Here is a 12,665-nt window from a genome sequence, read left to right on the forward strand (position 1 = left end):
TTATAAAAAAATAACAATAATAATAATGGCAGAAGAACATTTGCATTTCAACCTTTTAGATAGGTCAACAGATTTGCTCACTAATAACTGTGCATCAAGTGGACAACAGGCAGTACATTAGGCTTCATCCTTATCTCGGGCCTTGTGTGGCAGCGCTCCCTCAGTCATCATTCTGTTTGGACTGATAAAAGATCATATTACTGTTGCTGCAGCTTAGTGCTTCTTCTATTTGATTATTTGTGTTTAGTTGTGGCTGATGCCGTTTCGTTTTTGCTTTCATTCGAGGGGATTAATTTCAGTGTCACAAGACTGATGTGGTAGAGGCCACTTCTACAGACCAATTAGTAAAAATTTAATCTGCAAGACAACTGCAATGACGTCTTCCAAACTTCTGTTCAAAACCTTCCAGGATGATTGTAGTCTGACCTCAAATGTCTCTTAGATGCAATAATTCTTTGTTAATTGATATGTGTAGCTATCTGATTGATGGAATACATGTGTAACAACTGAAACTACGTCATCAGGTAGATGTTTTTAAATAATTAAAAATAATGGGCGAGTGATTGAAACCTGTAAGCATGAGTTTTGTTTTTTTGTATTTTTGCCTCATTAAACATCCTTTGAGCAATGTTTATCACTTTCAGATCATAGCAATTAACTCGCTGGTCACAGTGGTGATATTCCAGAAGGCGGAAATGGCAGAAACGTTGCAAAAATGACCCACGTTGTAATTAACCAGAACTGTCCTTTAAATGTTTGGAATTTCCATGAATGTCACAAGCTGATGAAATACTTCAGGTGGCTTTGGGATGTTGTAGTATTGCGTGTCAACCTAAATTATTCATGGCTCAGATCTCCCAGAGGTTCTGCACCCCCCACAACCCTTCCCCACTTATTGTGCATTATTTGTACATTGGTCCTGGTACCATCCAGCCGACACATTGGCACTGTGTGGACGAATCTGTGGCTCAGGTAAAGGGCAGAGAGATAGATGAAGGTTATCATTTCAATCAGTACGCAGCTCCTCTTCCCAGTTGGTTAACCTACATGTTGACAGAAGACTTCAACCACAAGATTATGGTGGACCAAACTGGTGGACACAAGCAAAGCTGGCATTTTGACTCCGCTTGACAAGTGAGTCAAGTTACAGTGAACCAGTGAAACAGTGACATTTCTGCAGTGGCACACCAAAACATGTTCACACTGTGGTTGCAGTATGTGGCAAAAGTCATCTCTGGATTCATCTTTGATTCATTTGAAAGCAAAGTCTTGATTGAAGGAGATTAAAAAAAAAAAAAACAAAAAAAAAAACCTAGCTGATGTAAAGCAAACAGCAATATTAATTTGGTATTTGAGTTGCATTGCCTGAAATGCATAAACGATGAACGAAGCCACTTCAAAAGAGAAGTAACTATCTATAAAACCTTCATATCTGTCAGGCAGTACAAAACTCATTACAAATTCCATTTCAGAGAATTATTTCATTTTTGCTGAATAATAATCCAGATTTGGGGGAAAATATTTCTTTTATATGCCCATTAGGTGAATTTCTCCTCACTCCACTGGATTTTCATCAAAATGATTCTTCTCTGGGACAGGCTAGCTCACAGGCTTCCTGCAACTAATATTTTGCACAACAAACTTCTGCTAGAGGCCACATGTATAATTGAATCCTTGGCTTGCCTGTCGCAGACAAGAACTACCACACAATGAACCCAAACACAGATGCTGAATACATGTTGTTGCCAGTCCAGGAGGCTGTAAAGTAAGTCTCAGGTAATCCATTTCTAATCTACAGAACATACAGACAGCCCCAACAGTGTTCCATTTGGACATCTAGGTTCTGTTGTTTTTTTTGTTTTACTTTTTTGTTTTTTTTACTTTTTTTTTTTTTTTTTTTACTGCTTTTTAATTTTATATATTCTCTTTCTGCAATAATATTCAGTGGTATATACATTTGAAATGATTTTACATATAGTCGAACATTGTATATTTTCTTTAATTGACATCTTATAAAACAGCTGTAATCTTTGACATGATTCATAATCTATTATTGAACATCACACAGTACAAAAGTGCATTCCAGCTAAAAACTCCAGCTCATTTGCATCCTGACCTTTACAAAGAACAAAAAGCCTGTTGCCGGAGTCTCTCCGGTGTTGTTCTTCTACAGTTTCATTAGGGATGAGGGGCAAATTGTCATTTGGGCAGTCCGGATGTTCAAAGTGGGAAGTGATTGCCGTTTTAGGTGTTTAGTTACACTTGAAAAATCATGCATACTTTGTCCTTACTGAGTGTCAAGTGATACTGTAGAGGTGTGCGTGTGCGTGTGCGTGTTCTTGAGGGAGACAGAAGGAGAGGGTGGCGGGTTGGCAGTAAAAAAAAACAACAACAAAACAACAGACATCATCTTTGAAAAATAAAAGATAATTGACGCAACCATTAATAGTCATCTTTACTCCATATAGTAAATGTAATTCCCAAGGATGGTTTGGCTTTTTATAATTTACTGTAGTACAATCAAAGCCTTACCGTGTTTAATCAGTTCTTTTGTGTCAGTGTGTGTGTATGGATGTGTGAATTTTTGTAAACATACCAACACTCAACTACAAAATGCTAGGGGGGGGATAGGAGCAGTGGGGCTGTGGGGGGGATCACAATCCTAAATCATTTAAATTTTTCACAATGTCTGTTTTTCCTTGTGGGCTGAGAGGAAGGAGAATCTTTTGCAGGATTTAAATGATTCATCATTTTCATTTGGAATGGAGTAGCAAGCTGAATAATTCACTTTTCTGCCACTGCAGATGGAATAAAAGTAACAGTTTCTGTACAATCGTCTCACTTCTAAGATCATTTCTCTTGCTATGCATCCTTACCCTCCCATTCTCTTTATATTTAAATATCTCTCCCCCACCCCGCAAGTGTTTCATCCTACTTTTCAGACTTCCTTGTTAATATTTGCTCTTGCACTTCATCTTGTAAACTAAGCTTATGTAGCATTAGTTCCGTCTTTATATTGTCTCTGGGTATCATTACTTCTTCCTGAAACTCTTGCTCCGTCGTTGATAAATATGCACACACATCTACTCGCTCGCAAGTGCCTATATGCACTTAGGTTCACACATCCATAATTCTTTGTAGACTTTTTCCCACACGCAACCACATATGCGGACAGGAAGATTAGACTGACACACAAAGCGAAAGACGTCTTCCTTCTTGTTTCCTGCTGTTTCTTATTCCATACGTGAGAGTTGAATTAAATCGAGTCTTGGGTGTTTGGGTTGTTTTTCTGTGTCCAAAGCGTTTAACAAATTGTTGCTGCCCCGAGCTGAAGCAGCCTCTGCATTGTCTCAGTGTCTGTGCTCAACCATATCAGCGTTTCAACACTTATTGCTTTAAATTACATCAATCACTCCCTCCCCTGCCCTTGCATTCTCCATCCTCCCAAGGCTCATTTTTCTCTGTCTCTTTTTATTACTTTGCCTCTTCATCTTTCTCCCCTTTAACTTCTCTTCACATTATTCTAGCTTTAGTTGCCTTTTCATCATCCTTCCATTCCCTCCTTCCTCTCTTACCCCTTTTGCCCCTATTTGTTTCTTTTTTTTTTTTTTACCCTTCCTCAGTCTTTCACCTCTTCTCCAGTCTGCTCTTCTTCCTCTTTCTTCTCTTGATCCTCTTTCTTTTCCTTCTCCTTTTTGGCACCCTCTTCAACAATTTCCTTATCTTCCTTGTCTCGCTCCCTGTCTTTGAAAAGTTGGGCTAACTTCTGGAACTGGGGACCCCACTCATCCAGCCCTGCCCCCCAATCCTCCTTTTCTGCATCTTTCTCTCCTTCGCTCTCCAGTGAGCTAAGGGAACCAGCTCTGGATCCTGTCCCCTCCAGGCCGTACACCTGCACAGAGTCGTACGGTGGCTGTGAGGGGTCAAAAGTGACCTGGGCAAGCCGCAGACGTAGGAATTCACCCACCCTCAGTGCCAGGGAGGGACCCCCGGGCCCCGGTGGCCCTCTTGCTGCTTCCATCCCTGGGACCCAGCCGGCCCCAAAACCCATCACTCCAGCATATGCTCCTCGAGGCTGGCCTGGAAAAGGTAGAAGCTGAGGGGTCATATCCCTCCTCCCCAAAACATATCCCCCAAGACCCACTCGATCTCGCCAGTCCCCAATAAAGCCTGTTGCGTCTGCGTAGACAGATGGAGTCCCTGCCAGTGATATTCCTCCATTCTCTCTGTCTGGCCTTGCAACCACAAAGTTGCTCCCCATCTCTAGTCCTCCTCTACCCAGGCTGCCGGGGTAGTCTCTCTGTCCTGATATCTCCCCTTGCCGGACAGTGGCATAATTGCGTCCACTGGCAGGTTGTTGTTGTCCATCTGTGGAGGTGCCCCCATTTCCATTTCCACCTCCACTCCCCCCTCCTCCCCCGCTTCCACCTCCTCCTCCGCTGGAGTCAGATTCACCTACACTGGTACCCGTGCGTTTTGGAGACAAACCAGAACGAGAGGCCCGTCGTCCAGCCAATGGGAGGGTTGCAGAGTCACACACCCAGCCTCCTGCGCTGTGACCCTGACCCATCATGGAGCCGGACCGGGTCATGACAAGGTTGTGCTCCCTGGGTAGGTTCTCCGACTGCACCTGAATGGGAGGTAGGTGAGCACGAGTGGTTTCAGTTCGGGGCTGGGATTAGGCGTTTGGGTGTTAGGATTGGTCACAGTAACACAATATGACATGAGGCCATTTGCCAAAGCAGGAGGGAGAATATAACAAAAGCAGAATGACATAAGGCCAGAATGAAGAAAAAGGCAGGATATGGTGATAAAAAAAAAAAAAATGGTTTAGACATCGGGCAGGCAGAAATTGAACAGGAAAGAGTGAAGGAAAAGCAGATTGCGAAGAAGGCAGAGATTAATTGAACGCTAGAATGAGCTAACGCTGCACTGTGAATGTGAGATGGAAAGGGAAGTGATAGAGAGATAAAATATTTCAAAATTAAATAAATCAAAGTCCACAGAGCCTTGCTGTGGTCTACTAAATAAAACAAAATACAGAAACGATAATGAACACTCTGATAAAAATGTACTGATATGTGCCGAGTAGTTTAATGCCAACACCATTGTCCTGGACCCCACGACTACTACTACTGTGCATAGTTATACTGCTATCACAGAAATGAAGCAGTTTTTTTAGTGAAACACAAACTGAATAATGGCTTTATATTTGCTTAATTAGTTTCTCACTAAGCATTTACTGAGTTAATTGAATAATTAAGTTATTCATTCAACTTTAATAAAGTCTTCGAACCAGCCATTTATCTTTCATCAAGCGATTTATTTAATATTAATTCAGGACTTCGTGCGAAATCTACCACTTTCTCCCTCTGCTTGAACATGTCGTTACCTTCTCACATAACTAATCATGCAGCAGAGTAGAATGCAAACATCAGCCAGAATGGCTTCACTACGGTCTGTAATATAGAAAATTTGCATCATGCACCCGAATAGGCACGATGCAGGAGATGCACCAGGCATGTCTTCATTAGCTATATAATTACTGTTCATCCTACAAAATCACTGCATTGACTGCTACAGACAACATTGCTATGTAAAGTGTTATAGCTCATCATCTCTCTCCAGTCTCTTTAGACCGGATCAAAGAGAAGAGTTACATAACTACTCCAATTAAGTACCCATAAATTTTTTTTCTTTGCTCATTAATTAATTTTTCTTTCCAAAAAAATTGTGCATTGAGCTCTCCTTTGAAACTAGGCAGAAGAACTACAGAAAATTTGAACAAATGACGTGAACGCAGGCTCTCTGTCATTCTTACCCAGTCCACATCTTGACTGTGGTTAGCTTTCTCGTCATTGCTCCCATCTGTGCAGTTGCTTGCAGTCCCCGTCCCTCCTCCTCTCTCCTGGCTGTCACTGGTCCTCGGCGTCCCCCCGTCTGATGTGCTCATGCCACTTTGTGGTGCCGTCCCGTCACGGCTTCCTGTGCGACTTCCCGTTCGGCTCCCATTGCTGAGGTCGGTGGGAGCTATGTATACCGCTCCAGACTCCATGGGCCCGACCATGGCTCCCTGGTTCTGGATGACCAGAGAGTGGTCCGGCAGGCCTCCAGGGAAACGGTATGCCAGCTCGGCCAGGCCTGGCTCAAATGTCCCGCCTGGTGCACGGCGCAGAACTGGTAATGTGTGGCTGCTGTAGCAGAGGCGGCCATAAAGGGGTCCCCCGGGTGCTGAGTAGTTGTGATCCATACCTGGATTCTGAGCCCAGCTGTAAGTGCGACTTTTTTCTTGACCACGATGGGAGTAACGACTGAAAGACACAACATGGAATGTACCCTCAATATATAACATCACATTTGAACCTTTTCTGACATCAGGGATGATTAACATGGATCCCAGTTAACTTGTCCTCTGGAACGTTTTCTCTTTTCCAGACTGAATGTTGTGGTACTGTCGCACCGTATAGCATCATATCCACATGATCAGGCTGCTGAAGTACAGGTTCATCTTGGGAGAAGATAAACAAGTGAACCAAGTAACTAATTAAAACGGGTGGGGGGTTGGGGGTGGTGGGGGGGTGTAGTCCTATGTACTCCTGACCTTCATGAAGTTTGTGGACTTCCTCAGACATTTTCAAAGTGGCCAAAGTTTAAACCATCCCCACTTGTAATCCAGAGAATACATTATGGCGTATCCTATGGAGACTATATTAAAAAAGACGTGTGAAGCTGCTTCCAAGTTTTTGGGCTAAATCCAACATCTAAAAACAATCAACTCCTCTGTGACACAGTGTCAACAAAAAGAAAAGATTAAAAGTTCTACACAGGTGGGGATAGGGGATATTACAGTGGATTGTATTTGATTTAGAAGGAAGGTTTTCTTGCTTTGTCCACCCCCATAAATTGCGAGGAGCAATTTTCGATAAAACTAAGGACAGTCTTTGTACTTGTTTATGGCCTCTCCATATGGCTTGCATGAATTCAGGAACTAATTATTAGTCCAAAGGCAATAACAATGTTTCATAGAAACATCAAAGTGGGTGCAAACAACTCTCTGATGTAGCAGAACATAAATGAGCTTAAACAAAATGAACAAAACAAAGTGGTCTCATCGGACTGCAGAGCTTGATAGCCTTCTGTCTCAGCGTTTTGATTGGTAACTGATTTTGACCTGGGAGTTACGGCTCAATCAGTTATTTAAGTGGATCGGCTAAGTGCTGGACTGCGATAAAAGCTTTTACTCCAAAGGGGTGAATTTGTTTCCTTAGTGTCTCCCTTTTAGCGTGTAATGAGAGGCCAACGGAGCGGTTTGATGTAATTAAACAACAACCCTTACATGTGTCTCACCACATGTAAACAAACTCTCCCACACACCCCTCATGCCTACTTACACATTCCTGCTGTCAAGCGTGCGATAGCCTCGTGAACGTGAGCTGTGCGGGGCACTCTGCAGGGCGGCGATGTCAAAAGCGGCAGTGTCGGCCTCGCCCCCGCCCTCGTCATCATACGTTATGATGTTCTCACGGACGTCATCCTCCTCCAGTGGTGACAGGGAGTCGCGCTTCTGACGGCGCAGAGACAATGACAGGGCGCTCACCGCTACCGAGGGGGATGGCAGCAGGAACAAAGGATATTGAGGCATAGGAGAGAAATTGGAAAAAGAATGATGAACAAGGGAGAAAGGGGGCAGAAGTCACAGGGGAAATAAAGGGAAGGAGGAAGAAGGGGGTGTGAACATGGGAGCAAAAATTCATGGAGACAAAGAGGTGTAACACACGGAGACAAAGCCAATACAGAGGAGGCCTTGGGTTAGAGGGCTGGTATATCATATCAGCAGGCTGCAAGCTTCCACTCTGTAATTGACTTTGAGCTCCAGCCAGCCAAATGGACGCCTTAGTCTCCTATGACTTGATGACTCTAAGTCCATACTCCCAAAGTAGAGAACCACATTCGACCCAAGGCTGTGGCAAGACGCCAAGCTATGTACTGTAGCTCTTCGACAACTATTCAGCAAGAATACCAATGAAATCCATGCAGAAACATGACATTGATCTGCAATGGTCTGACTGACGTGAAAATATAATTGTTGTTGTTACATACAGTAAATACTTGACGGTAGAATTCTTCAAAAGTCTAGGTCTTATCTAAAATGTATGATAGTCATCAGACCTCATACTAAAAGTGAACTATTACACGTTCAAAAAAAGACTCAAATATTGGGGCATAAACAGTCTGTTTATGAAGAAAAATGTTTAAAGTACAGGAATGTAGGGGAAAAGACCTTTGCAGACATACACCAGAACTTACAACACTCTGACTGTCCAATCATAGCCAAAATTCATAGAGGTGTCACACATTTGTAACATCAGCTTTTTAATAAGTAAAATGCAAAATAGGCAGACGTATTAATTCATTGAACAATCAACATAAATGCAGGGTTCCAAGTCAGTAAAGGGTTAACGCTTTATAATGTGTTCACATGTGCAGTTCCAAATGAAAACATAAAAAAAATAAACTTTCTTAATTTGGGTTTGCTCAACATGTTTGCACCAACAAATGAAAGTACCACAAAACATAGGGGAAACTATTCGACAGCTTATTTACACTAAATGACGTTGCAGAACCATTGTGCTGGTACTTCTCATTAGCTGAGAACATATAAAAAGCTTTGTATCAAGTATGCAGGATTTTAAAAGAACGTCATGAAGTCTGTTTGAATCCACTCTGGTCCTTGCTGCATTCACATTTAACCTGAACCACATGAGATCTCATTTAGAAGCGTACCAACACTGAACACTCTGAAAAGGTATTGCTGTATGCACCAAGGTTTGGAAGGAATCTCCCCATTCTGCTATCAATCTTAATTTGTTTGCAAAAGTGGAAATTCGAATTTCTGACTCAACAAATCACTGCTAATATACATTAAGTGATTGATTCATCTGTAAAATGCTCACACAGTAAGATAGTTTTTCTCAACTGTACAATTTTTTAAGGCGATTGATTCAGAAACAGAGCCTCTAACGGTATCTGGTTCCCCAGTCAGGATAGTTTAGCATCAGACAATTCAGAAAGTAAATTCACAACAACTAACACTCTTATCAGCTCAAAAAATGTGAGCTTGTGAAAAGTCCTAATCATGATTAGTTCTCGTTGCTGTGCTTTGATTGCACTACTGCTGTTTTGGTGGAGGCAGTCAACAAGTTATTATAATAATGTGTATGCATATGCGCATGTGGCTGAGTTGTTAATCTACAGCCTTGATGTTGTTGGAGGTTGCATTATTTGATTTACATGGAACTAACCCAGTGATCTCTGAAATGAGAGGAAAAGTCTCACCTTTCATAATAGTTTGAGGGATCACATTCATGCCTTTTTGTGGAGGTAATCCTCCATTAGTATGAGCCTCTATTTTCAAAACTGGTGCCGACGAAATGGCCCAATGTGCACCATACGTATGCCAAGCTCCCTTTTAATAAACAGATGGGATACTGATAGAGCGATTGTCAAAGCTTCTGGAGAAACATTTGGCATTTTATGGAAGGTCCAATTATGCTGTTTGGGATAAAAATGGACCTCTCATCGAGAAGGAAAACAAAATAGCCCTGGAACAACACAAACCCTCTATTTTAAAGTCATAAACTTGAAGCAAACACTATAAACTTTCACATATTTCCCTGCAATATTGCATTCCCTTGTCACTTAGAGATGGTAATTCCTCACTCCAGCAAAGGCGCTGCACACGATCACCTTCACGCCATGTTACGTTTCTGTCCTGATTGAACTGCCCTCTTCCAGAATGATAATGCCTTTATGAACAGGGCATGAGAAGTGATCCAACAGATTGAATAGAAATGACAATGACGCTGGCCATGAGCCAAAGCTTTCTCAGCACCTAGACATTATCCAATTGAGCATTTGAATTTCTGCAGAGGTGGCGGTGACATTTTATTAGCTGCCATCAAAAACCGGAGGGCCCAGATAATCACTCTGAATTGTTGTTTTAGCTGTGATTAGTGCTGACCTTGCCAGAGGAAATAACTGGACCAAAATTGCAAGGAAAAGCAAACCTCGCCACCGAGCAGCTGTGATTAAGAGAAATATTTACGCTGGTGCTTTCATTATTTTCATATGCAGATTAAACATCCTGGAATGCAGAGGAGGGTAAACAGCCCTAAACATGATTAACCCAACTTTTTTTTTATAGATTAGCATTAAAATCCCTTTATAGCCAGTAAATCTAAACTATATATCTTCAGTGTATACATAATGCTGAATACTGAGAAACCTTGCTGTAATTTAAACAAGTAAGCATTTTCCATGGGACAATATAAATTAATTCAGAATGCACATCTGCGGTTTCACTATTTCTTTACCATCTTTTTTTCCTGCACCTTTGTGCACAAACTATCAATCCATACATCAAAGTACCTACCTAATAGTGTAGCAACACAAGCCAGGATAGCCAGCAGGGCGGCAGTGCTGAGCCCGGGGGAAGGCAGCGTTGACTGTTGAGGGAGACACACGGCCTCTCTTTCCCAGTCCCACTCGCCGTCGATCTGTTTGTTCTTGTCTTTCTCCCCCGCCCGGGCCCCTCCCCTGAGGCAGGGACAGACGGACACGGTGACCGTCGCCGTGCTGGTGAGTCCCGACGTTCCGTCTCTGAGGACGAGCGGCACGTAGAGGGTCAAGGTGGAGGATGAGGAGCGGGACAGTGGCTGCAGCTGGGACAGCAGCACCAGGCTGGCAGTCGGGCCTGGAGGAGGACAGGCAGGGTAGAAATCACTTGTGATTCGTTCACTGGTAAATTCATGGATTTTTAAGAAAAAAACAAAATTCATTTCTGTGCTGAATAGCTGCAGGTTATTGTAATTTGTGAAATTACACTCCAAAATTGCTGTGTTCATGTTTATAAATTCATGATCCTCATCATCTAATGACTGATTTATGCAAAAAAAAAACAGAAGAAACAAAAGAAAGAAATAAGGAAAATAAACATCCACCTAAGCAGTTTCAGGTCTATTTTGTCTCTTGTTTCATTTCAAAACTTTTATAGTTTGACTCTGTTTGATACCACTGAAAGTACAGGGCTTCATAGGAGAATAACAATGATACTAATTTGCGGTAATATAAATCCATTAGAGAGTCTCAGATAGTACAGATAGTGACCTCTTTCCTGCTGTAGCCACACTTTATGATTTATGGCTCCCAATTGGCTGAAAAACTTTAACATTAAGTCTAATACACTTTCACATTTAAAACTATCATCTGAAATATGGTTTGAGTAATGCACTGCCATTATATCCATCTGCACTGGGGCACCGTCCCATTCCAAGCCTCTCACACCTGTCGGCGCATACTTGTTAACGGCACAATGCAGTGCATGCCCAACAGAGATATATGATATCAAAACAATTTCATTTATTCAACATCGTCCTAGGTTCCACTCATCATTGAGTGAGTTCTTTTGAGATATCGTGATGGTAATTATTAACTGTGAGTGGATATGTCACAGCTTGCAAGGACACAGGCAACAAATAAAAAGACAATGACCAATTTCTGAATCTTGAACTGTGTCATATCTGTGTGGGGGAGAGTTTTTCCTCAATTAACTATACAAGGCCTTGAATGGTAAGACATGTGGGAAGTGTTACATCAGCATGAATGACATTACAAAGTCAGGCAAACAGGCTTATGAAAAGTCTCATTCAAATCACAGAGCAAATCAGTGTCTTTTGCCGAACAAAGCCAATAATTTGGCATGCTTCTGTCAAACAAGCTGTCCATATGGGGACCGAGCATGATCTTCCAATTTTTCTGCTCTGTTGTGTTGGATGACACATCAAAGCCCCCTTTGATTTCACATGTCAGCAAGTTTATCCTACTGATGCATGATCCAAACAGTCCCCGTTCAATCATCACTGTTGTGCCAGCTTTTCGAACAATTAGCTGGCTGGTAGCCAGTTTGGTGCCAAAGACATCCAAACAGTACTCAGCCCATCGGCACCTGGTGACTTGCTAGGGTTGTGTTGATAATGATTACAGTAAGGAATATTGGATTAAACAAAACCTGTACAATTATTTCCAGTTACACATCAGTCAACAGTGCATATCATGAGCATTTGCTGTATTCTATGCAATTGCACCATGACATGTTATGTCTTAGAAAGGATGGACAGTTTTAGAACTGTATCCAAATTAAATCAAGGTAGTACGGCGTGAAATATTGCATGTTGTCATTGGCATGCATACTCTTGTGAAAAGTGTAAAATCATTTGTCAAAGCATTGCATTTAACTAATACCAATTTACATAGCGGTATCTTGCACAGCAATTTAAATTTTACACAATATTATATTGGACATTTCAACAGTCTCCCTACATCCTGCGCTCTCAAACGGAGACAGATCAGCAAAAATGCATAAACACATAAAAGTATTCTGCAGAGCTTTTAACCACTCGTGGAACATTGTTTTTGTTTTGCAGTTATTGCCCATCAATTCAAATGTGTAGCACATATAGGCTGTAAAGCTTCCTCAGTTTCACACTATTCCACAACACTTGTTGGCAGTAATGCATCAACATTATAGCAAAAAGGAAAGAGAAGAACAGTCCTAGTGGCTGTAATCATGCTTGTACTGCACAGTACATGCAGCTAGTTGCATTAAA

The 12,665-nt window shown here is 41.9% G+C and overlaps 1 protein-coding gene across 2 annotated transcripts in view; it reads right to left on the minus strand.

Moving 5' to 3' along the window:
* Positions 1-1,907: 1,907 nt before the first annotated feature.
* The window catches only part of cdh24b (cadherin 24, type 2b), a 146,233-nt gene continuing 135,475 nt past the window's right edge, over positions 1,908-12,665 (minus strand). For both annotated transcript variants that reach the window (XM_080485657.1, XM_080485656.1), the window contains 4 exons: positions 10,433-10,753; positions 7,392-7,599; positions 5,822-6,311; positions 1,908-4,630 (listed from right to left, as the gene is read on the minus strand). In XM_080485657.1, the coding sequence (XP_080341783.1) occupies positions 3,620-4,630; positions 5,822-6,311; positions 7,392-7,599; positions 10,433-10,753 (2,030 nt within the window). In that variant the 3' untranslated portion in view covers positions 1,908-3,619. The remainder of the gene's footprint in view (positions 4,631-5,821; positions 6,312-7,391; positions 7,600-10,432; positions 10,754-12,665) is intronic.

This window comes from Lipophrys pholis (genome assembly GCF_963383615.2).
Source record: "Lipophrys pholis genome assembly, chromosome: 1".
Classification (NCBI taxonomy): domain Eukaryota; kingdom Metazoa; phylum Chordata; class Actinopteri; order Blenniiformes; family Blenniidae; genus Lipophrys; species Lipophrys pholis.